Consider the following 25,000-nt stretch of genomic DNA (forward strand, 5'->3'; position numbering starts at 1 on the left):
TGAGTGAGACAGCTATGATATAATTTTTAAAGTTTTGGAATTTATTGATACTTTTTTGGGGGGTAATAGATAAAATTTGATAATTTTAATGAATTTGGGGAAAATTAATTCTTTGGGGGCAAAATATATATACTTATATATGTATGTACATATGGAGTCTCCTGCCTTGGAAGCATTCTTTACCATCTGAGCCATCAGGGAAGCCCTAAACTATACATATACACACATATACCTATATGTACATATACCTATGGATCGAACTTATTAAATTATTCAGATTTTTCAAGTTATTCTTTTTCAAGTGATATAAATCATTATTTTCCTAGAATTATAGCTCCTAGAACTAACTGTAAAGGACCTCAAAATAATCAGATCCACATCAGTTCAGTTCAGTAACTTAGTCCTGTCCGACTCTTTGTGACCCCATGAATCATAGCACACCAGGCCTCCCTGTCCATCACCAACTCCCGGAGTTTACTCAAACTCATGTCCATCGAGTTGGTGATGACATCCAGCCATCTCATCATTCTTTCTGGAGTTATTTCTCTGCTGATCTCCAGTAGCATATTGGGCATCTACTGACCTGGGGATTTCCTCTTTCAGTATCCTATCATTTTGCCTTTTCATACTGTTTATGGGATTCTCAAGGCAAGAATACTGAAGTGGTTTGCCATTCCCTTCTCCAGTGGACCACATTCTGTCAGATCCACATAAGTAGGGTATTATCTCATAGTTGAGACACAGAAAGATTAAATAATTTGCCCAAGGATACACAGCTAATAAACAACAAAATAAGAATTAGAAATATACAACATAATATAATTCACACTTCAGTATGTTATATATGAAAGTCGAGAGTAAGTCCTAAGAGTTCTCATCACACACACAAAATATTTTTTCTTATTTCTTTAATATTATGTCTATACGAGATGATGGATGTTCACTAAACTCGTGATAATTATTTCATGATGAAAGTCAAATCTTTATGCTGTACACCTTAAATTTATCCAGTCCTATATGTCAATTATATCTCAATAAAACTAGAAGAAAATAAAGAGAACGAGAGTCCAGGCCTTTGACGTGAAACTATAAACAGGATGTCTGTCAGGGCGCGTGTTCATCATCCTTCCTATCTGAAGACAGACCACGTTAAAAATGTAAATCAATGCTATATTCAAGAACTGTTGTTACTAGTAAGAATATGGATTGCATACCCAGTAAGATGCCTGTTTGTTTATATTTACCTAGGAAAGTAGAAGGTGAAATCTTCAAGTTGGAGATGCTACTTAAAGATTTTAAAGAGAAAATTAATAAAAGCAAATGTACTTCAGCTGTCTCTCTTCTCGTGAATTCTCCAATCAACCTGGATGACTTGTCATTCACATCCTCTCCACCCTCAAATGAGGTAATACAGCAACCTACAGCTTAATTTCATGCCAGGAAAAATGGTTTTTATGTATTTATAGAATCCTAATTCATGGAATCACTGAATTCTATCTTAACATTTCATGAAAATTTAACTTTCCAAAGGCCTATGAATCATTATTTAAAGTAGAACCAGATTTTAAAAATTAGAAGCTATTTCAAGTGTTGGTTTTTGAAATTTCTTATTGGTTTAGGATGTAACAATGCAGCTTAAACAGATGAACTGCTGAAGAACTACTTCTTCTGGATGAATAACATTTTTGTAGATGGTGTGTGCCTGGAAGAAATCATTTTTCTTCTTAATAGTTTTGGACTCTCCCTGTTACATAATAGCACACTCACTGAAAGAACTATTTCCCATGAGTCCACTTCTACATTTTCTTTCGCTCAAGTTAAATTCTTTTGGATTGTCTATGTTTGCAAGATCACGAATTCAAATTGATCACCACTGTCTCTCCATTCTATTTGTAACCTCAACTATCAGACACTTTCAGACTAAATTAAAATTCCAACAAATGGAATCATCTGAATGATTGTGGATGTTATTCAAACTTGGATAGATTTTAGTCAGAGTTGAGGACAGGATGTTGTTCAGTTCAGTTCAGTTCAGTTTAGTTACTCAGTCATGTCTGACTCTGCGACCCTATGGATTGTAGCATACCAGGCTTCCCTGTCCATCACCAACCCCCAGAGCTTGCTCAAACTCATGTCCATCAAGTCGGTGATGCCATCCAACCATCTCATCCTCTGCTGTCCCCTTCTCCTCCTGCCCTCAATCTTTCCCAGAATCAACGTTTTTTCAAATGAGTCAGTTCTTTGCAACAGGTGGCTGAAGTACTGGAGTTTCAGCTTCAACATCAGTCCTTCCAATGAATATTCAGGACTGATTTCCTTTAGGATGGACTGGTTGGATCTCCTTGCAGTCCAAGAGACTCTCAAGAGTCTTCTCCCACACCACAGTTCAAAAGCATCAATTCTTCTATGCTCAGCTTTCTTTATAGTCCAACTCTCACATCCACACATGACTACTGGAAAAACCATAGCTTTGACTAGACAGACCTTTGTTGGTAAAGTAATGTCTCTGCTTTTTAATATGTTGTCTAGGTTGGCCATGGCCTTTCTTCCAAGGAGCAAGCGTCTTTTAATTTCATGGCTGCAATCACCATCTGCAGTGATTTTGGAGCCCAAAAAAGTAAAGTCTCTCCCTACAGTGTTTCCCCATCTATTTGCCATGAAGTGATGGGACCAGATGCCATGATCTTAGTTTTCTAAATGTTGAGCTTAAGCCAACTTTTTCACTCTCCTCTTTCATCTTCAATCAAGAGGCTCTTCAGTTTTTCTTCGCTTTCTGCCATAAGGGTGATGTCATCTGCATGTTTGAGGTTATTGATATTTCTCCCTGCAATCTCGATTCCAGCTTGTGTTTCATCCAGCCCGGCATTTCACATGATGTATTCTGCATAGAAGTTAAATAAGCAGGGTGACAATATACAGCCTTGACGTCCTCCTTTCCCGATTTGGAACCAGTCTGTTGTTCCATGTCCAGTTCTAACTGTTGCTTCCTGACCTGCATACAGAATTCTCAGGAGGGAGGTCAGGTGGTCTGGTATTCTCATCTTTTTCAGAATTTTCCACAGTTTGTTGTGATTCACACAGTCAAAGGCTTTGGTATAGTCAATAAAGCAGAAGTAGATGTTTTTCTGGAACTCTCTTGCTTTTTCGATGATCCATCAGATGTTGGCAGTTTGGTCTCTGGTTCCTCTGCCTTTTCTAAAACCAGTTTGAACATCTGGAAGTTCACGGTTCACATACTGTTGCAGCTTGGCTTGGAGAATTTTGAGCATTAATTTGCTAGCATGTGAAATAAGCACAATTGTGCAGTAGTTTGAACATTCTTTGGCATTGCCTTTCTTTGGGATTGGAATGAAAACTGACCTTTTCCAGTCCTGTGGTCAGTGCCAAGTTTTCCAAATTTGCTGGCATATTGAGTGCAACACTTTCACAGCATCATCATCAGCATCTGGAATTCCATCACCTCCAGTAGCTTTGTTCGTAGAGATCCTTCCTAAGGTCCACTTGACTTTACACTCCAGGATGACTGGTTCTAGGTGAGTGATCACCCCATTGTTGTTATCTGGGCCATTAAGATCTCTTTTGTATAGTTCTTCTGTATATTCTTGCCACCTCTTCTTAATATCTTCTGCTTCTGTTAGGCCCATACCATTTCTGTCCTTTATTGTGCCCATCTTTGCATGAAATGTTCACTTGGTAGCTCTAATTTCCTTGAATAGATCTCTAGTGTTTCCCATCCTATTGTTTTCCTGTTTCTTTGCATTGTTCACTTAGAAAGTGTTTTCTTATCTCTCCTTGCTATTCTTTAGAACTCTGCATTCAAATGGGTATATCTTTCCTTTCCTTCTTTGCATTTAGCTTCTTTTCTTTTCACAGCTATTTGTAAGGCCTCCTCAGACAACCATTTTGCCTTTTTGCATTTCTTTTTCTTGGGGATGGTCTTGATCACTTCCTCCTGTACAATGTCACAAACCTCCATCCATAGTTCTTCAGGCACTCTGTCTATCAGATCTAATCCCTTGAATCTGTTTGTCACTTCCACCTTGAATCTGTTTGTCAAATCCCTTACACGTAATCATAAGGGATTTGATTTAGGCCATACCTGAATGGTCTAGTGGTTTTCCCTACTTTCTTCAATTGAAGTCTGAATTTTGCAATACAGAGTTCATGATCTGAGCCATAGTCAACTCCTGGTCTTGTTTGTGCTGACTGTATAGAGCTTCTCCATCTTTGGCTGCAAAGAATATAATCAATCTGATTTTGGTATTGACCATCTGGTGATGTCCATGTGTAGAGTCTTCTCTTGTGCTGTTGGAAGAGGGTGTTTGCTCTGGCCAGTGCATTCTCTTGGCAAAACTCTGTTAGCCTTTGCCCTGCTTCATTTTGTACTCCAAGGCCAAATTTGCCTGTTACTCCAGGTATCTCTTGACTTCCTACTTTTGCATTCCAGACAGGATGTCGAAGATTATACAAATGTTAGCCCTTCCAAACAAGTTAGGTTTGCCTCCTCAGAACACTTACCCACCTGGAAAAATCCCATTCATTCCAGCTTCATCTTCAGAGTTAGGCCATTTATATGACCCGACCCTGATGCACAGCCACCTGCCCCAAGGCAGAATTCTTTGCCCCAGCCTCTGTGTCCCCATACAACTGTGTCTCATTTGTCTTGCACCTTTGTACCCATCTTTGCAGCCCAAACATCCAATTGAATGCCCAATATGGATTGAATACTCAGTACTAAACTCTGAGCCAGGGTGGATTTAACAAATGATCTCTAAGGTTCACAGCTGGTTCTCTCTCTTGTCCTGAGCCAAAGTTAGCTTCAGCGTGGTGTCAACAATCCTAGTGAGGCAGCCCAGCCTCCTGGTCAGCACTCCATGAGGTCTGGGTTTGCTATTAACTGGTCCCAAGTTTACAGCAACTGTTGCAAGATGATGAGGACTCTATAACTTTGGGATAAATAGCCCTGAAGAGAGAGTCTAGTGCTAGTATTACCCATTCATTCAGCAAATATTTATTGCTAAATGTTAGGCACTTTTCTAAGTATTGGGGATACAATATAAATAATACAGACAAATCACCTATTGTCAAGATACTTACATTTCTGTGAGGGACAACATACAATGAACAGATAAAATTAATGTGGAACTACAGAATGTTAAAACTGTTATGCAGGTGCCAGTAATAATGCATTTTTATGACTCTGAAGTCAGACTGTCTGGGTTCAAATCCAGGCTCTGTCACTGATCAGCTTTGTGACTTTAAGAAAGTTGTGTAACCTCTCTGAGCCTGTTTCCTTCTGTGTAAAATGAGGCTAATAATACCTGCCTAAGCTTCCAACTCCTTTTCAGCAAAAAGACTTTGCAAACTGTAAAGGTATGAACCATAAGAACTATTATGTTTGCTATAATTTTATTATCATTTTAGATCCAGGGGTTTTTTATCCCAGTATTTCTAGTGTGTTTATAATGAAATATCTCAAGGTTGGTCCCAAGATTAGCAGCATTGGCTTCACCTGGCAGCTTCTTAGAAATTTTAATGATATAATGAGGATATTTAAGTGAGTTAATATATGTACTTAAAACAGGACCTGGCTCATAGTAACTGCATTACCTGCGTGTAGCTACCTTGGTCATGATGGGATATGACCAAAAGTAACTCACTGGGGGAGGTTAGGGTCAGAGGTGAGATGTGAATTGAGTACTGGGGGATGAGAAGGAGGCAGCTAGGTGAGGAGTCTGAGGACAGGGACTCCAGGCAGGAGGCGACAATGCCTTAAGGACACAGAACTGATTTGAGTCCATTCCTATGGGACTGCAGCCCTAAGGGCAAGTCCTCTTGCAGCTCTGCAGTTACTCAAGGAAGACTCCAGCCGTTCTGCAGGGCTCTCAGGCCCGTGTGCGTGAGAGGGGACAGGACGCCCCCCCACATGGCCACAGGAGGCCCCCTCTTCTGAGGAGCTGGCCCCACAGCCCTAGCAAAGAGTGCAGCGATGGGCTCCTCCTGAGGGTTCAAGAGGGAGAAGTGGACGGTGGGTTCCACGGGAGCCTGGCTGCCCAGGTTGGCGGGAAACCCTTTGCACAAAGGCGTCTGGGGGAGGGAGGGTGAGAAAAAGGCGAGTGGTCACGTGACGTCCCCACCACACTTTACCTCAGGCTACTCCTTCCCAGCATTCCCGGAGTACTGAAATTAAATTCTCAGTGACTTCACCAGACTAAACAAAAGCCGAAAAATCCCCCAAAGTGGGGCTCAAGAACTGACTCTACAATTCAAACTGCTTTGTCAAAAAACAAAAAAACCATACTAACCAGAGCAAATGGCCATGAGGTTGTCTTCTGCTCCAGGGTAGCGTCTAGGAGCCCCATCTTGGCTCCGTTCAGCTCATTGCCTTGGCATTTTTACCCACCCAGTATGGCTGCCTGTGACTCTGAAATTAGCATAATTAAGATCACTTAGCTCTCCTTCTAATGGGTGCCCTGGATGTTAGTGCTGGTGAGAGGTGCCCACATGGCTAACACTCTGCGCATGCAGGAGAAACCTTCCCGAGGCGCCTGTTCTAGATCAGAGGTTGTCTCCAACTGCAGCGTGTCGAGGACTCACCTGTGGGTTTTACTGCAACGCTGGCTTTGATTCAGTAGATCTGGGGTAAGCCTGCAATTCTGCATTTCTAACAAGCTCCCAGCTGATGCCAGTGCTGTTGGTTTGGGGAACACACTTTGAGATAATTCCATTATAAAGGAATTGGAAATACTGGGATTAAAAACCCCTGGGCCTAAAATAATAATGACAAAGTTATAATAAGCTGTAGGCAATAATGCTGCTGGTTCAGAGCTTTGCTGTTTGCAAAGACTTCTTGGAGAAAAAAGTTGAAAGCTTACAAAGGTGAAGAGATTTGTCCAGCACAAATGACGGGGGACACTGGATCCCAGGTGTCCCAACTCAGGTGGAGGGCACCCCTCTACATTCTTCTAATATAGTGAAAGTGAAAGTGTTAGTCGCTCAGTTGTGTCCGACTCTTTGAGACTCCATGGACTGTAGCCCACCAGGCTCCTCTGTCCATGGGATTCTCCAGGCAAGAATATTGGAGTGGGTTGCCATGCTCTCCTCCAGGAGATCTTCCCAACCCAGTATGGAATCCAGGTCTCCTGCATTGCAGACAGACTCTTTACTGTCTGAGTTACCAGGGAAATGTGAAGTGCAGGGGTACCCCCTGTAGGCCCACGAGTGATAAAAGAAAACACAGAGGGAAAGTGAAGTTAAAAAAAAAAAAGCCTCATTATTTTTAAAATTATAACTATATGCGTTTATAGTAAAAAAAAATCAGAAAACAGAGAAAAGTATAAAAAGGAACATTTCACTGGGAGAAAAACTATTGCCAATGTTTTAGCATATATCTGTCTGGTCTTTTTTCTCTGATACACATGCTTTTTGCAAAAGTGGGGTCATACATGTATTGTTTTAGAATACACTTTTTTTCATTTAACATTATATTGGGGGCCTCTCTACTGCTATTGAATAAACCTACAGCTGCATTTTTAAGCACTGCATTGTATTTCATTGTATGGGTAGACCCCGACTTATTAAACCAATCTCTTATTGATGGACATTCAATTGTTTCCAGTTCTTTGATAGGATAAACACTGCTTCAGTAAAATCATTTAACATGGAAACATTTGGCCCTAGTTGACTAGTTCCTTTGGATAAAAATCGAGGATTGCAGATGATGATTCAAAGGGTATACAGTGAAAATTTGATAAACTGGCCTTTAGCAAGGTGGTGGCCATGGCAGTGCTTGAGAATGAAGGTGCCTTCAGCCTGAGCCAAACCAGAGCATCTGTTTTTTCTTTCCAACCTTCGCTAAAGTGCTAAGTGAAAACTGATATTGTGCTAATCTGTATTTCTTTGACTGTTTGTAAAATTTACCCATTTTTATATGTTTCTTGGCTATTTCTACCACCTCTTTGACAGTATCAACATTTCAACTAATGTTTGCAAAACCACAGTCAATGTTTTTAAGGCGGACAACCTAGAAAACACTCAGAGCAAACAGTGCTCACTATTGAGATCTTTATCATACAAAGTTGCTCTGACACAGGTACAAATGAGCCATAGATGTGTGGTTAATGACACAAGTATATGGGAAGGACTCAGATGCCAGCTAGGTCACTCACTCTGTGTGACCCTGACAAGCAGCTTAAACTCTCTGAGTCTCAGATTATTCACCACTAAAATGGGGACAACCTGCCAGGATGGTGGGGAGGGATAAAGGAGATGATTTGAGAGGCACCTGGCACACGGAACGATCAACACATATTTTTTACTAATAAGAAAACACTGAAACCCTCCAAAAAATTGATGGATAAAAAAATAACTAAAAGTCACAAGTAGGGAATACAACCAATAAATAAACGTATGGGGAAACATTTATCTCCTTTAACAACAGATAAAATGTTAATAACACAAGGAGCCACCCCTACTTTTTAAATTAACAAGAACATTTTCAAGAGATAATTCCTGATGCAGAGGAAGGTGTGGCCAAGCAAGCTGCGCATGTTGTTGGCAGCATGCAGTTTGTGCAGCTTTGGTGGAAAGCAATCAGGCCACATGTATCATCACACAAACACGTTCGCAACCTTTGACCCAGACACTTCCTAAGGAAGTAATTCAAAATATGGAAAAAGCTATCTGTACAATGATGCTTCTTTCTCACCATTGTTTATAATGGTGAGAAAAGTGTTTATTTTTTTGTTTACACAAAGGGTAAAACCATAGCAAGGGTGGTGTCAGCCCTTTCAGTTCCATAGGGTGACTTTTGGGTGTGTGTTAAACAGGGACATATAAACAATAACTTAGGCCTCTAGACAGTCTGTAAACCTTGTTTTAATTCACAGTTGAATACAGTGCTTTGGAAAGGCTTTTAGACTCTGCTGAACAGTGATTAGACTGAAGGATTTAAAAACCATCCTCAGTCTCTTCATCCTCTAGTGGAGCTTGGGGTAATTCGAAACTAAAGGAACGAGAAAAAGGCGGGGTGGGGGCGGGGGAGTGTTCTGTCATCTGTAAACTAGACTTTTAAATGTCTGGAGAAGGAAGTCAAGGCGGGGTGGAATCTTCCTTTCTGTAAGCCCTAGGCCATTACAGCACAGAAACCGCACCCCCCAACCCCCGCCCAAGCCAGAAAGCGGAGCCGAGGCGTCCTGAGATGGTGAGTCTGGCGGAGTCCGCACGCGTGCTGGGCTCCGCCCAGGCAGCCGAGGGGTGAGTCAAATCCTTGGTCGTATCCACATCTGTGTGTGTTTTCTGGTGCAGGAGAAGCCCAGCACCGCCTCGGGGAGGCAGGACCGTGCAGAGACGACCAGTGCAAGCTGTGCCTTCTGCCTCCGCCTACTTCCGTGGTGAGGGTTCCCCGCTGCTAAATTCCCAGGGTGGGTGGGAGCCTGTCCTGGGATAATAACTCCAGTGAGGGTGGGCATCACTCGCGGAACGACCAGCAGCCACCAGCCAAGGTACAGAATCACAGACCTCAGGGCTGAACACAGAGACCGCCCTCTCTCAACTGACAAATCCTTTAGCAGTGGCCCTCACCTGGGGAGAACTTCAGTCTTACCGGCGCGCTCAGATGCATCAGTCGTGGCCGATTCTTTGTGACCCCATGGGCTGTAGCCCGCCAGGCTCCTCTGTCCATGGGATTCTCCAGGCAAGAATACTGGAGTGGGTAGCCATTTCCTTCTCCTGGGGATCTTCCCAATCCAGGGATCGAACCCTCATCTCTTGCATTGGCAGGTGGATTCTTTACCACTTCATCACCTGGGAAGCCCTCAACCTTACCAGGGGACTTGAAAATAATGCACATGCCTCAGCCCCCGACCTACTGTATTAGCCTTCCCCGGGTGGAGCCCTTGTGGGAATATTTCTTTTAAATTTCCCCTGACTCTGATAGACCCCTTGGTTAAGAATCACAACTACAGCATGTGGAGCGTGGTTTGGCCTGAAGGCTCCCTTTGAACCTTGCCCACCTGGGAGATTATTATACACAACTGTATACCAGCTCCCAGCCTCACTACTCTCCCCTCACAATGAGTGAAAAATCTTCCCTATTGTGTTTCACCTCTGTCCCCCAATCCCACCAGAAATAAGCCTAATCCCACCTCTCAGGGTTTACTTCTCCCCCATCCCTCAGCAAGAAATCATCCAGAGGTGACAAGCTGTAAACTGGGTAAAAAAAAGTGTAGATGTGAAATCCTAGGGACAAACCCTTTGTGGGTTTGAAACACTCTTAGGTCAACTGTTAGTCCACATGGATTCAGAATCATTTATTTGAAGGTCCTATCAATCAGCCAGACGTGCCTCCTCCAAGCTCCCAAGGTGCGGTGGACTGAGGCCAAAGCTTGGCTAATTGACCTTAGAAAGGCTGAAAGTCAAGGAGGGAGAGGCAGTTTGGCCAACACAATTATGTGTATGTAATGTACGCTAATAAAGGCAGATGACAAGGTCTGAAAGACTGCAGCTTCCTGTTAGAAAGCATTCCAGCATGGGAATAGGTACTTGTCATCAAGGTTCTATTGAGTTTCCACCCCCTAAAAATCGCCATGTGTCATCTGGTGTGGACCATCACTCTAATAAACCATCAGCTTTGACTCTCGGATAGAAGTGCCATGAATAATGCCAACCCTCTCAGTCAACCCAGGCTCACTATTTTTATTTATTGAATTAAAATCTAGGTTTTGAGGATTTTTTTTTTTTTTTTTTTTTTAGGTTTTAGTAACTATATTAAAGGGCTTTCCTGGTGGCTCAGTGGTAAAGAATCCACCTGCCAATGCAGGAGATGCAGGTTTGATTCCTGGACTGGGAAAATCCCCTGGAGAAGGAAGTGGCAACCCACTCCAGTATTCTTGCCTGGGAAATCCCATGGATAGAGGAGGCTGGTGGACTACAGTCCGTGGGGTCACAGAGTCGGACATGACTTAGCAACTAAACAACAATAAGAAAAACAAATATAATAAAAAATAGTCTGACATTTAAAAAACATTCTGATTAAGCATTCAAAGTACTAGATATTTCTCTACCAAATTTATAGTCTAGACCTCACAGAACCACTTAAGTACCAATACAGGGACCAGTGTTCCAGGCTACATTTTCTCTTTTATAACAAACAAGTTAGAAGGTAAAACACAACCAAGTGTAAATTCAGATCTAACAGTAAATCTACTGCTGGTGATACGCATGATTTATCATTTGAAATCTTGGTAAACTACATCATCCTTGAGGAACTAATTGAACAGAAGACTGTATAGACTCTTTACTCTTTTAGAAGATTAGAGTTCTCTCAGATGGGATGTATTCTTTATTTAGCCTACTGGTGCACATACTGTTTGAAGGTTATTTATATACGTGCAGATAAATAACAATTATGCTACATGTGAAATGTTTATCTCTTTATGTCTGGTGCAGAATTTTGGATTTAAGCGATTTTGGATTTACATGTCAGCTACTTTGTCTTGCTGAAAAATGGTCTTCTCAAATAGAGCTTCCCTTAGCTGTTTGGCAAGAAGATTTTAGTGCACAAAGAAGTTTCAGAGAGGCAGAAAAAGAAAGTCGTGTATTAGACTGAGCTCACTTGAGCAATCCAAGTTTTCCACTTTGGAGAGCAGATGTTCACATGCCCCAGAGGAGGAGGGTGGAGACAGAAAATAAGGTGAGAAAATATGTGACTCAGGAGGAGAGCATGTTTTTCCAAGAAGCAGGAAAGTGCCTGGCTCTCAGTCCCTAGCCTTACAGACTCCAAGCAGGGTCGGAGTCCACCGGCAGCAGGCCCGGGCACAGTTGGACGAGCCTGCATTTGCAAGCAAGGCCTGAGGCTCAAACCCTATTTCCAGGAATCAGTCTCATTCCTGACTCACTGGCTATGTCCAGGATATCTTGGGCACGGTGCCCTCCACACTAAGAATGAGCTATGTTCCCTAGGGGTGTATTACAGTATCCTAGGGGCTGAGCTAGAACTTTCTTAAGAATTTTTATCAACTAAAATCCGTTTCAAAGAGTTAGAGTTTCTGTGAAGGAGGGAGACTGAAGCTACAGATGGCTCGGGGGAATTGTCCCAGTTTGATCACCATAGGGCATCTTTCTGATGCCCCCTGGTGGCCTTGCATCACTAAAATGAACCCCACATGGTCTCTACAAACAAAGCATCACTATGAACAAAGCTACCGGAGGTGATGGAATTCCAGCTGAGCTATTTCAAGTCCTAAAAGATGATGCTGTTAAATCGCTGCATTCAATATGCCAGCAAATTTGGAAAACTTGGCAGTGGCCACAGGACTGGAAAAGGTCAGTTTTCATTCTAATCCCAAAGAAAGGCAATACCAAAGAATGTTCGGACTACCACACAATTGCACTCATTTCAAATGCTAATAAGGTAATGCTCAAAATCCTTCAAGCTAGGTTTCAATAGTATGTGAACTGAGAACTTCCAGTACAAGTTTGATATAGAAAAGGTAGAGGAATCAGAGATCAAATTGCCAACTTTGACTGGATCATAGAAAAAGCAAGAGAATTCCAGAAAAACATCTGCTTCACTGACTACACTAAAGCCTTTGACTGTGTGGATCACAACGAACTGTGGAAAATTCTTAAAGAGATGGAAATACCAGACCTGCCTTACCTGCCTCCTGAGAAATCTGTATGCAGGTCAAGAAGCAATGGTTAGAACTGTTGGAACTGGAACAATGGACTGGTTCCAAATTGGGAAACGAATATGTCAAGGCTGTATATTGTCACCCTGCTTATTTAATTCTATGCAGAGTATATCATGAGAAATGCCAGGCTGGATGAAGCACAAGCTGGAATCAAGATTGCAGGGAGAAATATCAATAACCTCACCATCTTTATGGCACCCCTATGGCAGAAAGTGAAGAGGAATTAAAGAGCCTCTTGATGAAGGTGAAAGAGGAGAGTGAAAAAGCTGGCTTAAAACTCAACATTCAAAAAACTAAGATCATGGCATCTGGTCCCATCACTTCATGGCAAATAGATGGGGAAACAATGGAAATAGTGAGAGATCTTATTTTCTTGGGCTCCAAAATCACTGCAGATGGTGACCGCAGCCATGAAATTAAAAGATGCTTGCTCCTTGGAAGAAAAGCTATGACCAACCTAGACTGCATATTAAAAAAGCAGAGACATTACTTTGCCAACAAAGGTCTGTCTTGTCAAAGCTATGGTTTTTCCAGTAGTCATGTATGGATGTGAGAGTTGGACCATAAAGAAGGTTGAATGCTGAAGAATTGATGCTTTTGATCTGTGGTGTTGGAGAAGACTCTTGAAAGTCCCTTGGACTGCAAGGAGATCAAACCAGTCAGTCCCAAAGGAAATCAATCCTGCATATTCATTGGAAGGACTGATTCTGAAGCTGAAGCTCCAATACTTTGGCCACCTGATAGGAAGAGCTGACTCATTGGAAAAGGCCCTGATGCTGGGAAAGATTGAGGGCAGGAGGAGAAGGGGATGACAGAGGATGAGATGATTGGATGACATCACTGACTGAATGGACATGAGTTTGAGCAAGCTCCAGGAGATGGTGAAGGACAGGGAAACCTGGCGTGCTGGGATGCTGCAGGCCATGGGGTCACAAAGAGTTGGACACAAGCAAGTGACTGAACAACAATGGTCTCATAGCCTTTAACCCCATATTTGTCATTTAGTCACTAAGTCATGTTCAACTCTATGTGACCCCATGGACTGTAGCCCACTAGGCTTCTCTATCCACAGAATTTCCCAGGCAAGATTACTGGAGTGGGTTACCGTTTCCTTCTCCACAGGATCTTCCTGACCCAGGGATTGAACGTGAGTCTCCTGCATTGTCAGGCGGATTCTTTACCACTGAGTCACCAGAGGCACAGAACAAAATCCAGGACTTTTTGGATCGCTCAGCTTGTACTTTTGGATACAAAGTCATGTGATCTGGTACCAACAGGTAGCATAGCTGCTTCTCCTGATAAGAACTGAATTTGAAGCATGAATATAAAGAAAACTCTAGGTTTTATAATTCTGTATTTCATATTTCTAATTGTGTATGTATATATGATGACTAGATATTATCCTCAGGAAACAAAACAGATTTAATGTTTGGTATACATGTTCTTGGGCTTCCTTGGTGGCTCAGACAGTAAAGAATCCACTTGCAATGCGAGAGACCTGGGTCGGGAAGATCCCCTAGAGAAGGGAATGGCTATCCATTCCAGTATTCTTGCCTGGAGAACTCCATGAACAGAGGAGCCTGGCAGGCTATAGTCCGTGGGGTTGCAAAGAGCCAGATACGACTGAGTGTCTAATATACACACACATACATGTTCTCACCAGGCCAGATTGTGCTGGGTGCACCTTCTCATCAGAAAAGCGCTCAAACAGGCAGGCAGAGGGTTGAGGGTCGGCTGTGTCGAGAATGGCATACATCCTCCATTGTGACTGACTCTGACCTAAGAAATTACACATTTCACTTTTACCAATTCCTTCACTGTCTCTATTAGCAGTGTGCTAAATGTTTATGGAATCTTATGCATCTTTTTTAGGAAGCAAAAAACAGGGAAAAAAGATCACAGAGGAATTGACTGTGGAGGGTTTCCTATTGCCATTCAAGACAAGGTGCTGCACCCAGACTCAGTTCTCGGTAAGTTGAGGCATCTAAGGGCAGTCGTCATGGTTTCGGTCCCTCTTTGGGTTCTGCTCACTATGGGCAGAACACCTGCTACGCTAAATAGCTTTACCTAGACTAGGGTGTTGCATGTTAATTTTTGTTTTTGCAAAATGTAAAGAATGAGTAATAAATTGATTCAGGCGAGATGTGGTCAAGCAGGGTCAAAGTGCCCACACCTGTCTCTGCCTGGACTCGCAGGGCTCCGTGACTCAGTCATGAGGTGGTCTCAGTTCTGTGTGGCAGCCCCTAGCATGAACCAGAATCTGCACCTGAGGAGCTCACCCACACGGGAGCTGCTGAGGACTTGTCCACGTACATCTCATAGGAGCAGAAAGAGTGGAGAGGAGACCCAGAGAGCACCAGTGCATGGAATTCAGTGATTTTTAGTCATAGAGACCTTTCTCCAAAGATAGTTTAAGCAGGAAAACAATCGCTGGCAGGACTGCCCTGGATGAAGAAGAGGGCTGAGGCCTGCAGCTTAGGCAGCTCTGAGGGAGAAAATCAGCACCCGAGCCTAATCTACCCAGTTTATACAGGAGGAAACGGGGGGGCCAGAGAACTAACCAGGCTTGCTTACGTTCCCATAGTCTGATAGCCAAGAGCCTTTCCTTCAACTCAGTATTATTCCTACTCTGTCACATGTAGCTCTATTTCTTCTCTGTAGAAGGCACTATAATAATAATAATAATAATAGGTTTCACTGACTGAACACTTACTCTATACACCAGAACCAAGCAGAGATTTTCAAAATGTGGTCAAAGGACCCCTGGAGGGCTGAGTTCCTCTCTTTTCCCTGAAAGAACAATATTGCAACAATATTGCAACAGGTTGAATGGAGACACACCTGTGGAATCCGGCTGCCTTCAGTTAAGCTAGATATTCTAGGTATTTGCCAGGACACAAAACACTGCCATTCTTCTCACTGGTCACTGATTTTTAAAATTTTCTAAATAGTTATTTTTCATAAAAAATGTTATTTTGTGAACATGAAATGATTATTGTTTTTAAAGTATTTTTAAAAATTTCTCAATTTAAAATTCTAAAAAAATAACCCTTGGGACTGCTCATTCAGTCTTAGGAAAATCTAAATGATTCTACAGAGTAAAAGTGACTTGAAATTTATAAATAGATACTTCTCTACTAATCCATGTTCAACCAACTGAATGTTGTATGACAGTTCTCCAGTGCAAGAAGAAGATAGACTTTTAGTGCAGCTATGAAAAATGCCACATATTATGATATATGAAAATGTTAGTCACTCAATGTGTCTGACCCCATTGACTGTAGCCTGCCAGGCTCCTCCCTCCATGGGATTCTCTAGGTAAGAATACTGGAAGGAGTAGCCATTCCCTTCTCCAGGGCATCTTCCTGACACAGGAATCGAACCTGGGTCTCCTGCATTATAGCATTTGAGCTACCAAAACTAGAATAAACAAAAACTCTTTAGGGTCCTCAATTTTAAGAGTGTAAGAGGGTTCGGAAATCAAAAATTTGAGAATTGTTGACGTATAGTATATATCACTTAACTAGCATAATACCCTAAAAGGTAGGAATTACTGTCTTTATTGTATAGATAAGTAGGAATTAAGCAACTTGCCAGGGTCAAAGAGCCTGGTATATTATTTATTGCTGTGTAATAATGTATCCCAAAACTTAATGACTCAAAACAACAAACATTTGCTATCTCACTGTTTCTGTGGGCCAGGAATTTGGGAGCCATTTAGCTGGGTGGTTCGTGCTCAAGGTCTCTCGTGAGGCTGCAGTCACGATGTTGGCCAGTACTTCCATCATCTGAAGGCTTTACTAGGGCTAGAGAATCTGCGTCTAAGGTTGTTCCCACACATGGCCATTGGCCAGGGGTCTCGGTTCCTCTCCAGGTGGGCCAGTAGGCTGTTTGAATGTCATTATGATCTGGTAGGCTCCTTCCCCCAGGCAAGTGATCCAACAGAAAGACTGAGATGGAAGTTTCCATGACTCTTACAACCTAGTTTTAGAAGTTATACACCATCATTACCACCTTATTCTATTTGTTAAAAGCGAGTCACTAAATCCAACCACAATTGAGAGAGGAATTAGGTTCTATCCTTTGAGGAGCATGTTAGAGTTTGTGGCATATTATCAACCATCACAGTCAGTACGTGGCAGAATCAGGCTTCAAACTCAGGCCTATGTTCTTTCCCTTGTACAACACAACCGGCCCAGGGTGTACATCTTTCTTCCCCTATTTGTAATTTCTTTGAGTTCTGAATTAGAAGGCATTCAGTGACTACTGACTGAGACTTGGGAAGGAAAAACCCTTCCTAGAGCTCACTCCATTTGTGATTTACACTTTGGTAGATAATGTTATAATGAGTGTAACCATGAATGCAGCAAGGCAGGTATTAATAGCACTGGCAAAAGTTTTGTCCCCCAACCCCTTCTCTGCTGGAACTGAGATGTTGCTTGGACACCCAAGTGTGGCATACTCACCTGCCGGGCCCAGGCTCTCATGCTCTGGCCTTACTGGAGAGCGCCACTGCCCGCAGCCTGCTGAACAAGACCCAGACCTGCACCGGATACAAGTGCTCTCTACTGCTAGCCTCTCTGTGGTTCTGATGAGGGCAAAGCTATGATTCAAGTTCCCATATGGATTTATGAATGTGTTGTAGAGGAAAACCATCTTTCCAGTTGCCTGGATAATAAGCTCTTGGCCACTGTAGGGTCTGAGAAGAAAATGTGGTTGTATCAGGGCAAATCTTGGGAAATAATTACAAATGCAAGATGGTCTCATATCAATGGGCCAAATTTTCATAGATCCATCCATTCAGAAGACCTTTACTAAACACCTACATGTGCTGGGCAAATCTTGAGACTTTCCATCAGAACTGTTACTTATCAAAACATCTCTCAGTTGTCATAAGGGAGGGAGGGTGTCCCAGATATCACCCCTAGGCTGGCAACCTGTGTGATAAATTTCCCCCTGGGAAAATTGAACACTCTGGGGCTAATGCATACTTTGCATGATCAGAGCTCTACTGTCCAAAGCACATTTTAGTATTATAATAATAAAAACCTCATACTTCTTTGCATAACTTGGGCTTTTTCAGGTTCTGATAGAGGACACAGCTGCTGTTGTGCATCTCGGATTGGACTGCAGAGCAGTAAGTGTGAGAACTGTGGCACTAAGATTCATAACTCCCAGAGAGGCTGCAGTAAAGAATCACCTAAAGGTGAAAGCGACTGGGCCACCTCAGGAAAAAAAAAAAACAAAAACAGGCTGTCTCTGCTTGTCTGTGCGCAAGTGAGTACAATGGTTGTTTGCAGGCAATGAGTTGCATTTTTAATCTTTTCTTTTCAGAATTTCATTATAGATACAACACCCCAGGACAGAATTTCTTTAATCATAGAGAAAGAAGTGCCTTTGCTCGGCTCCACTATTTAAATGAAAATAATTCTTCACCTAGTAAGTACATCTCCTGCATGATCCCACCTTTGTAAACAACCTAGACTCCCTCTGTGGGAGACACTTATCACACTGGCCACTGTTACCATATGCTGGGCACCTGCTGAGTCTGCTGCCCGGTCTCTAGCGCTCATCTGACACTTCCACATCCAGCCCGACGCCTGGATGGCAAGGGGCTGGGCTGGTAGATATGCAGTCCTAGCAATAAAGGACTTTGAAAGTTACGAAGTGCTATACCAGTGTAATCTGGCAACAAGTCATAAATATTTGATGAACAAATGACTAACTGCCACTATTATTGTTATTATTCAGAAGGGGAAAAAGCTTTAAATATGTCCCCAGTAAAAGTCAGTATGTAAAGAAATAGACTATTTTTACACTCTTAAATATCATGTTGCTAATTTCAATGCAAAATTTTGCTGCCTTTGGAAATACCTAAAATCCCACAAACATTTATTTATAAAGATGAATAAGACAATGGCTACCTCCTCTAAAGGAGTTTACAACCTGTTGAAAGAAAGGAACTCATACCCTAATTAGGAAAGTTCATGGCAAAATGTGGTTAAGTGCTAAGAGAACAGTGGACTAAGGGAACACCAAGTGGGGCGGGAACACCCTTGTCTTGCTTCTGAACAACCACCGGGTCTGGTTCTCCGACATCCTTTCCTCATGGGTGAGTTCATACCTGCAAAGCTCTTTCTCTCCATTGCTGGGGCCAGGGCACCAGAGAGAATGTTTCTGACCTTTCACAGTTGCAATGCCCAAGACTAAAGAATTGTGTTACCAGACTGACCTCAGCTGCCTCCCCTACCCACCCCCAGCTGCCCAATCCTCCAACTGGACGTGTTCTGTCGAGGTGACGGTCCCTCAGACTCCACAGAAGCAACAGGCACCTTTCTTTACTATCTCCTTGGTTTTGGGGTCAACAGCACATGAGACTTCTCATTCTAATATATGAATGAGGAAAGCAATTGAGTCGTTTGAAAAGTAATCTTGAATGCCATTAGTAAATGTACAGTGGCCAAGAGAGTAGGAGTCTCAGGGAGGCGTCTTTTGTTCAGTGTTAGAGACGCCCTCCCGAATGGACAGAAGATGGAGCAGGCTGTTGCAGGAGGCTGTGAGTCCCACCTGCAGACTGAGATACACTGTACTTTGCCAGGATGTTGTAAATCTGTAGACTGAATGAGAATGGGACCAGATGACTCTATGACCCTTTCTAATTCTGTTTCTATGTTTCAAATAAAGAATGAGATGACCAAGGAATTAAGACTGAGATCATTAGTACCACTGTTTGTCATGACAAATAAGTCAGGGTGTAGCGTGACTAAATGAAATTTGGACTTTCTGGCGCCTGCCTTGCCTTCCGTGTCTGAGGGACGATCCCTCCCTGTCCCCTTGTCAAGTGGGACCCTCCTGAGAGGGAGTGAAGCCAAGATACTAGAGACCAGTGGATATGGCAGGAGACCAAAGGAGAAAGAGGGGAAGACAGAGAAGAGAGGAGGAGAGGCCAGAGAAGGGGGGAAAGGGAGCCTCAGCGACAGAGAAGGCAGATTTGTTGGCCACTGTGCTTCCCAGGTGGCTTAGTGGGAAGGGATCCACCTGCCAGTATAGGAGACACAGGAGACATGGGTTTGATCTCTGGATCGGGAAGATCCCTTGAAGTAGGAAGTGGCAACCCACTCCAGTGTTCTCGCCTGGAAAATTCCATGGACAGGGTAGCCTGGTGGGCTGCAGGCCAAGGGGTTGCAAAGAGTTGGATGCAACTGAGCACACACATGCTTTGCCTCTCTTCCCTGCCTGGAGCTCTTCGTGTCTTCCATGGTGACTTTCCTACATTTATCTTATCTGTTTAGTCTCTATTTTCTAGGATTGTCTTAGTAACGTAATTTTTAAATTTCTGACTCCTAGAATCCTTGCTCCTAAAGTAGAGAGGACTTTAGAAATCCATTTGGTCCAAGCTCTTGGAAAATATTATCCCTCCATTTGCCAGATGAAGAAGTTGAATCCATAGACATGCCCAGGTCACCCAGCTAGCAACAAAGCAACTTAGACTCCTGGTTTCTTGTCTGCTAATAAAACTCCTTTTAAGTGTTGAATTTCTTTTCTTGAATTCAGAATACTCAATGGCTACTTTCCATGTTCCCTAGGTTTATTTCCTTAGTAAAACTTTATGAAATATTTCACTTAAACAGAAAAGTTCAGGAAAGGATAGCCATATACCCACCACTGGATTTGGGGATCATTTTTGTGCTCTGAATCTGACCACAGCTAACATTTTTCAGCTCATTCAGAACAAAAATGGATCTGTTTCCAGAGAGCAAATCCCAAATCCTGTAATGATGGATGTGAACCCATACCAAGAAAGTAAGTATGAATAACAAAATGACTACCTATTTGGTATATGCAATGCGCTTACTGCAGTATCGTCTGCCCATGACCACCTACAGCAGCGGTCCCCAACCTTTTTGACATCAGGGACCAGTTTTGTGCAAGGCAGTTTTTCCATGGGGGTTGTGGGATGATTCAAGCACATTACATTTATTGTGCACTTTATTTCTATTGTTACATCAGTGCCACCTCAGATCATCAGGCATTAGATCCCAGAGGTTGGGGCCCCCTGACCTAGATCTTAAGTAGTCGTCAGGATTCAAACCTACATCTGGCTAATATTTCAATCATTCAGTTATTCTTTCAACAAACATTTGAGTGTCAATAGCAGGACATTGTGCTTGTCCACAGTGACAAGGTCAACTGCGGTCTCTGCCCTTACTTTTTTGGTAGAGGAAAGGGGGCATAGGGTACCATTACCTAATGTGGGGGTTTGGAGAGGCTGAGCTCCAAAGAGTAAGTATGAATGAGTCAGCAAGGATGGAAAGGCATGAGCGAAGAAATGCCAGTCTGAGAGAGCCTCCTGGTGTGGAAAAGCCCTTGGCAAGTTCAGGAACAATGTGGCAGGAGCCTAAAAGAGGGCGAGGCAGTGGGGCAGGACAGGACTGGTGAGGGAAGGCTGGTGGGATGGGCGCGGCCAGGCTGTGCAGGGGCTTGTCGGCTGCAGGAAGGATTTCAGGCTCTTAGGTTTAATGGGTAACCAGTGATTTTTTTTTTTTTAACCAGAGTGTTTTTTAAAGCTTCCTAGTGTTGTAAAAGATCACTCTAACTACTAAGGGAGAGGGAATGGATTAGAGGAGTCAAGGAGTGGTGCACAGAAGCCAGATAAGAGACCAGTACAATAAATTGCCAGGTGGGATGATGGCCGCTTAGCTAAGGGTGGTAGAAAAGCGGAGGGAGACTAGTATTTAAGAGCTATCCGAGGCAGACTGACAGTGTAGCAGGGAGTTCAGGCCGTGCAGTCACACTCACTCAGCGTGAACCCTGCTACGCACCGCCATGGTGCAGCGCCGTGTGTATGAATACAGCCACCGGCGAGTTCTTGGGTTTGCATCTTGGTTCTGTGTTCTTGGGCAGATGGCGCACCAACTCCTCGCCCCCAACACAGACACACACACACACACACACAGCCATTACTGAACCACAGAGTTGAAGAGGATGCTTTACACAAGTATCATTGTGCTTTTGCCTTTCTTACAGGTCAGACCTTGCTACACTCTCACCCCATTCCCACTCCTGCAGGATTTCTGAAAACACATCCTCCAGCAACTTTAGCAGGAACAAAGAAACGGAATCTGAGGTGAGGAGCTTGCAGCTTGTACGTTTGGTCTTTGTCACCACAAAACTGATGGCTTTTAAATTATTACAGTATGAGAGCATCAAAAAATGTTCTGCTGAAACAACTTGTGCTCGGCACTAACATAAAGACACATAGCCTGAGCAGCCACATGGTTTGTATTATTCCTAAATTGGTTCCAACGGAAATTTCCTGGAGAAAGTGTTTTGTGGGTAGTTCCTCAGCTATAGGATTCCCCAGTGTGCCGTTCACAAGTTTATTCCAGTGACACTGGGGTTAGAGCTGCCAGCAGTTTTCTGTTTTCAATCAGGTCACTTTCAAATGTCGCCACAAGCATGCGCTGCATCCCTGTGTGCCCCTCAGTGGATATGGGCCCTAAATCCCCCTCAATGCCCCTCCTCCCAAGAGTTTTTCTTCCTTCTCACAGATCTCTTTTTCCACAGCAGGGAAACAGCCCAGCAGGTTGCTGACCTCATCCTCTGATTCATGCTCATCAGTCACGTGTTGATCTTTTTTTCTGTCCCTTTCTCTACAGAATATATTCCATTTCACACTGGTTTCCTAGGAAACCAGCTCTCAAAAACAGAAATAGACTGGGTGGAAAAGAGAATACTCCAAAAATTCCACTTTGCAATGTTTAATAATGAGAGAACCCAGTTACCAGGAGCGGTAGTAAATTTCTGTAACCAAAATGTGTGGACTTTTCCTCTGTAGATTTTAAATTCGTCTTTGGATCATGCCCTAAGGACAGCAACCATTTTGAAACAAACTACTGATCAAATGATTAGAACAATTGCAGAAGATCTTGCCAAAGTACAAAGATGGAGGAAAAAGTTGAAATACTAGTTTGATTCAAGGCAACCAAGGATTAAAAAACAAATGCAGAGAAAACTTGGTCTTCCCTCCAAAGGTATTTTACTTATTATACAACTTATGAAGATGACCTTCTAGAGAAAATACCAAAATTGCAAGAAATGGAGGACACAATTTTTTAAAAAAATGGACCTCTGATTCTTAAAAATCAAAGTCAACACATAATTGTTTAAAAATAAATGTTACTAACTTATAATAAAAGAAATGAAAATAGTAAAATATACTTTAACCTGTCAGTATGGCAAAAACTAAAGTTTGAAAAACCCAGGCTGTGTCAGGGAAGATGGGGGAGATGAGTGCTCTCATACACTGCTGGTAGAAGTACGTATTAGTGCAACTCTGCTGAAAGGCAACTCGATAATTGCTACCAAATTCTACAAATTCTAAAGTATTTACCTTCTGAGCAGCAATTCCATTACTAGGATTTTGCTTTATAAGTCACTCAAACAACATGTCACATAATTTGTATGAGGATGGCCACTGATGGGAAGGGCTCACAAATGGAACACATCTAATATCCTCTGTGATGATTCAAAAACAACGACAGTCGGGACTTCCCTGGTCATCCAGTGGCTAAGGCTCTGAGCTCCCAAAACAGGGGGCCTGGGTTCAATCCCTGGTCAGGGAATTTGATCCCACATGCCTCAATTGAAAGATTCCTGCATGCTGTAACTAAAGATCCTGCATGCTGCAAGGAAGATCAAAGATCCCACGCCTCAACGAAGACTTGGAGCAGCGAAATAAATAAAGGTGAAATTTAATTTCAAAAATGACAGTCATACAGTTAATACTCTGCAGCCACTGAAAAGAATGAGGTGTATAATCTGTAAGATAGTGAAGAAAAGCAAGCTAATAAGAAATATGTGTGACCTCATTTGTTTTTCAAAGAGCATATACCTTTTCTGGAAAGATACACAAAAATATTCAGTGGACTTCTAGGAAATTCAACCGGGAGCCTCAAGAGAGGCTCTTTACTTTTCATTTACTTTCAGTACTTAATGAAATTCTTATGGTTGTTTTATATATTATTTACTTAGAGATCTCCTGAAGTCAGAAATATGGAAAAATAATAGTCCTGGATTAGTGAAATTTACCTAGGCCAAAACTGCATGCAGGGATTAAGTCCTGATTTGCTGCTTTTATGGACTGATGCTCGACCTCCTTAATGACAGAGTAGCAGATTACTGGCTTTCCCTCTTTCCTGGGACTCCATTCACTCCAAATTCAACAAATATTTCCCAACCCCCAGAGCTTCACTTAGTGGTAAGGAGAGTTGAATCCATTCCCGCTTTAAAGATTTCTGTGGTGACCAAGACGGCTACTATTTGTCTAGCTGGCCAGAGGATAAGCTATTTTTAACTTTGGGGCTTGAAAATTAGTTTAGGGTGCCTGGGAAGAGATAAAGAGGCCAGAGTGAGGATACTTCTGACTTCATGGCAAAATTTACTTTAAGTTGTGGCCCTGTGAGGAAGATAGGGAAGACTAGTAATATCATTTTAAGAGAAAAAGGGGAGCCTAAATTGCATGTGCTAAGAGACTTCTAGATTCATCTCATATCTAGATTTAATCATAACTTGATAAAACTCTTTTGGGTGCAGACATCACTAATTTGTGCCCAAGTTTAAAATGACATACTTCTCTGAGTTCTTAAACTTTTGGGGATTCAACCCTCTTTGAGAATTTGATGAAAGTTAGGGAGCCTCCCTGCCCCATGCTCCTCGAAAAGTGATATGAACACACTTGATTCTGCACACAATTTTTTAAAAGTTCGTGGAGACCTGAAGCAAATCCATGGCATCCCAAGTTAGAAGGGACTGCCATAAACGAATGTCCCTTACCCCACAAATTAACCTTTATAGAAACTTACTATTGTAATTATTTATTTAAAAATATGGCCCATCTCTGCCTTATTAAACCACATTCCAAGTATAATTTATATTTCCTTGATGAGTGAGTATCATTATAAACAATCACTGAATCATCTAATCCAAGAAACAGAAATCAGGCCATGTCCTTAAGGAATTCTGGAAAAGAGCTAGACTCTGATTTATAAGGATAATTTTATATTTACTGACTCAGTAGTTTTTGGCTGTCTTCTCCCTCTGGACACTTCTTTGATAGCTCTCTTTTAATTCTGCTGCAATAATAAGCCAGAAGAACAAGCTTCTAAAGTAAAAGTAATTATATCTAGGACTTCCCTGGCAGATCAGTGGTTAAAACTCTTCCAATTCAGGGGACACAAGTTCAATTCCTGGTCAGGGAACTAAGATCCTGCATGACAGGTGGTGCAGCCAAAAAATTTTTTAAAAAG

General features: G+C 42.5%; 1 protein-coding gene across 1 annotated transcript in view; it reads left to right on the plus strand.

The window, feature by feature from the left end:
• AKNAD1 (AKNA domain containing 1) overlaps positions 1 to 23,188 on the plus strand; it is a 43,267-nt gene extending 20,079 nt beyond the window's left edge. The window contains exons 6-16 of the mRNA XM_043876331.1: positions 1,249 to 1,405; positions 5,881 to 6,101; positions 6,529 to 6,642; positions 7,966 to 8,092; positions 9,208 to 9,392; positions 14,565 to 14,662; positions 17,776 to 17,898; positions 18,027 to 18,131; positions 20,414 to 20,495; positions 21,720 to 21,819; positions 22,531 to 23,188. Of these exons, the coding sequence (XP_043732266.1) occupies positions 1,249 to 1,405; positions 5,881 to 6,101; positions 6,529 to 6,642; positions 7,966 to 8,092; positions 9,208 to 9,392; positions 14,565 to 14,662; positions 17,776 to 17,898; positions 18,027 to 18,131; positions 20,414 to 20,495; positions 21,720 to 21,819; positions 22,531 to 22,662 (1,444 nt within the window). The 3' untranslated portion in view covers positions 22,663 to 23,188. The remainder of the gene's footprint in view (positions 1 to 1,248; positions 1,406 to 5,880; positions 6,102 to 6,528; positions 6,643 to 7,965; positions 8,093 to 9,207; positions 9,393 to 14,564; positions 14,663 to 17,775; positions 17,899 to 18,026; positions 18,132 to 20,413; positions 20,496 to 21,719; positions 21,820 to 22,530) is intronic.
• The last annotated feature ends 1,812 nt before the right edge of the window (positions 23,189 to 25,000 follow it).

This window comes from Cervus elaphus, chromosome 20, assembly GCF_910594005.1.
Source record: "Cervus elaphus chromosome 20, mCerEla1.1, whole genome shotgun sequence".
In the NCBI taxonomy this organism is placed as follows: domain Eukaryota; kingdom Metazoa; phylum Chordata; class Mammalia; order Artiodactyla; family Cervidae; genus Cervus; species Cervus elaphus.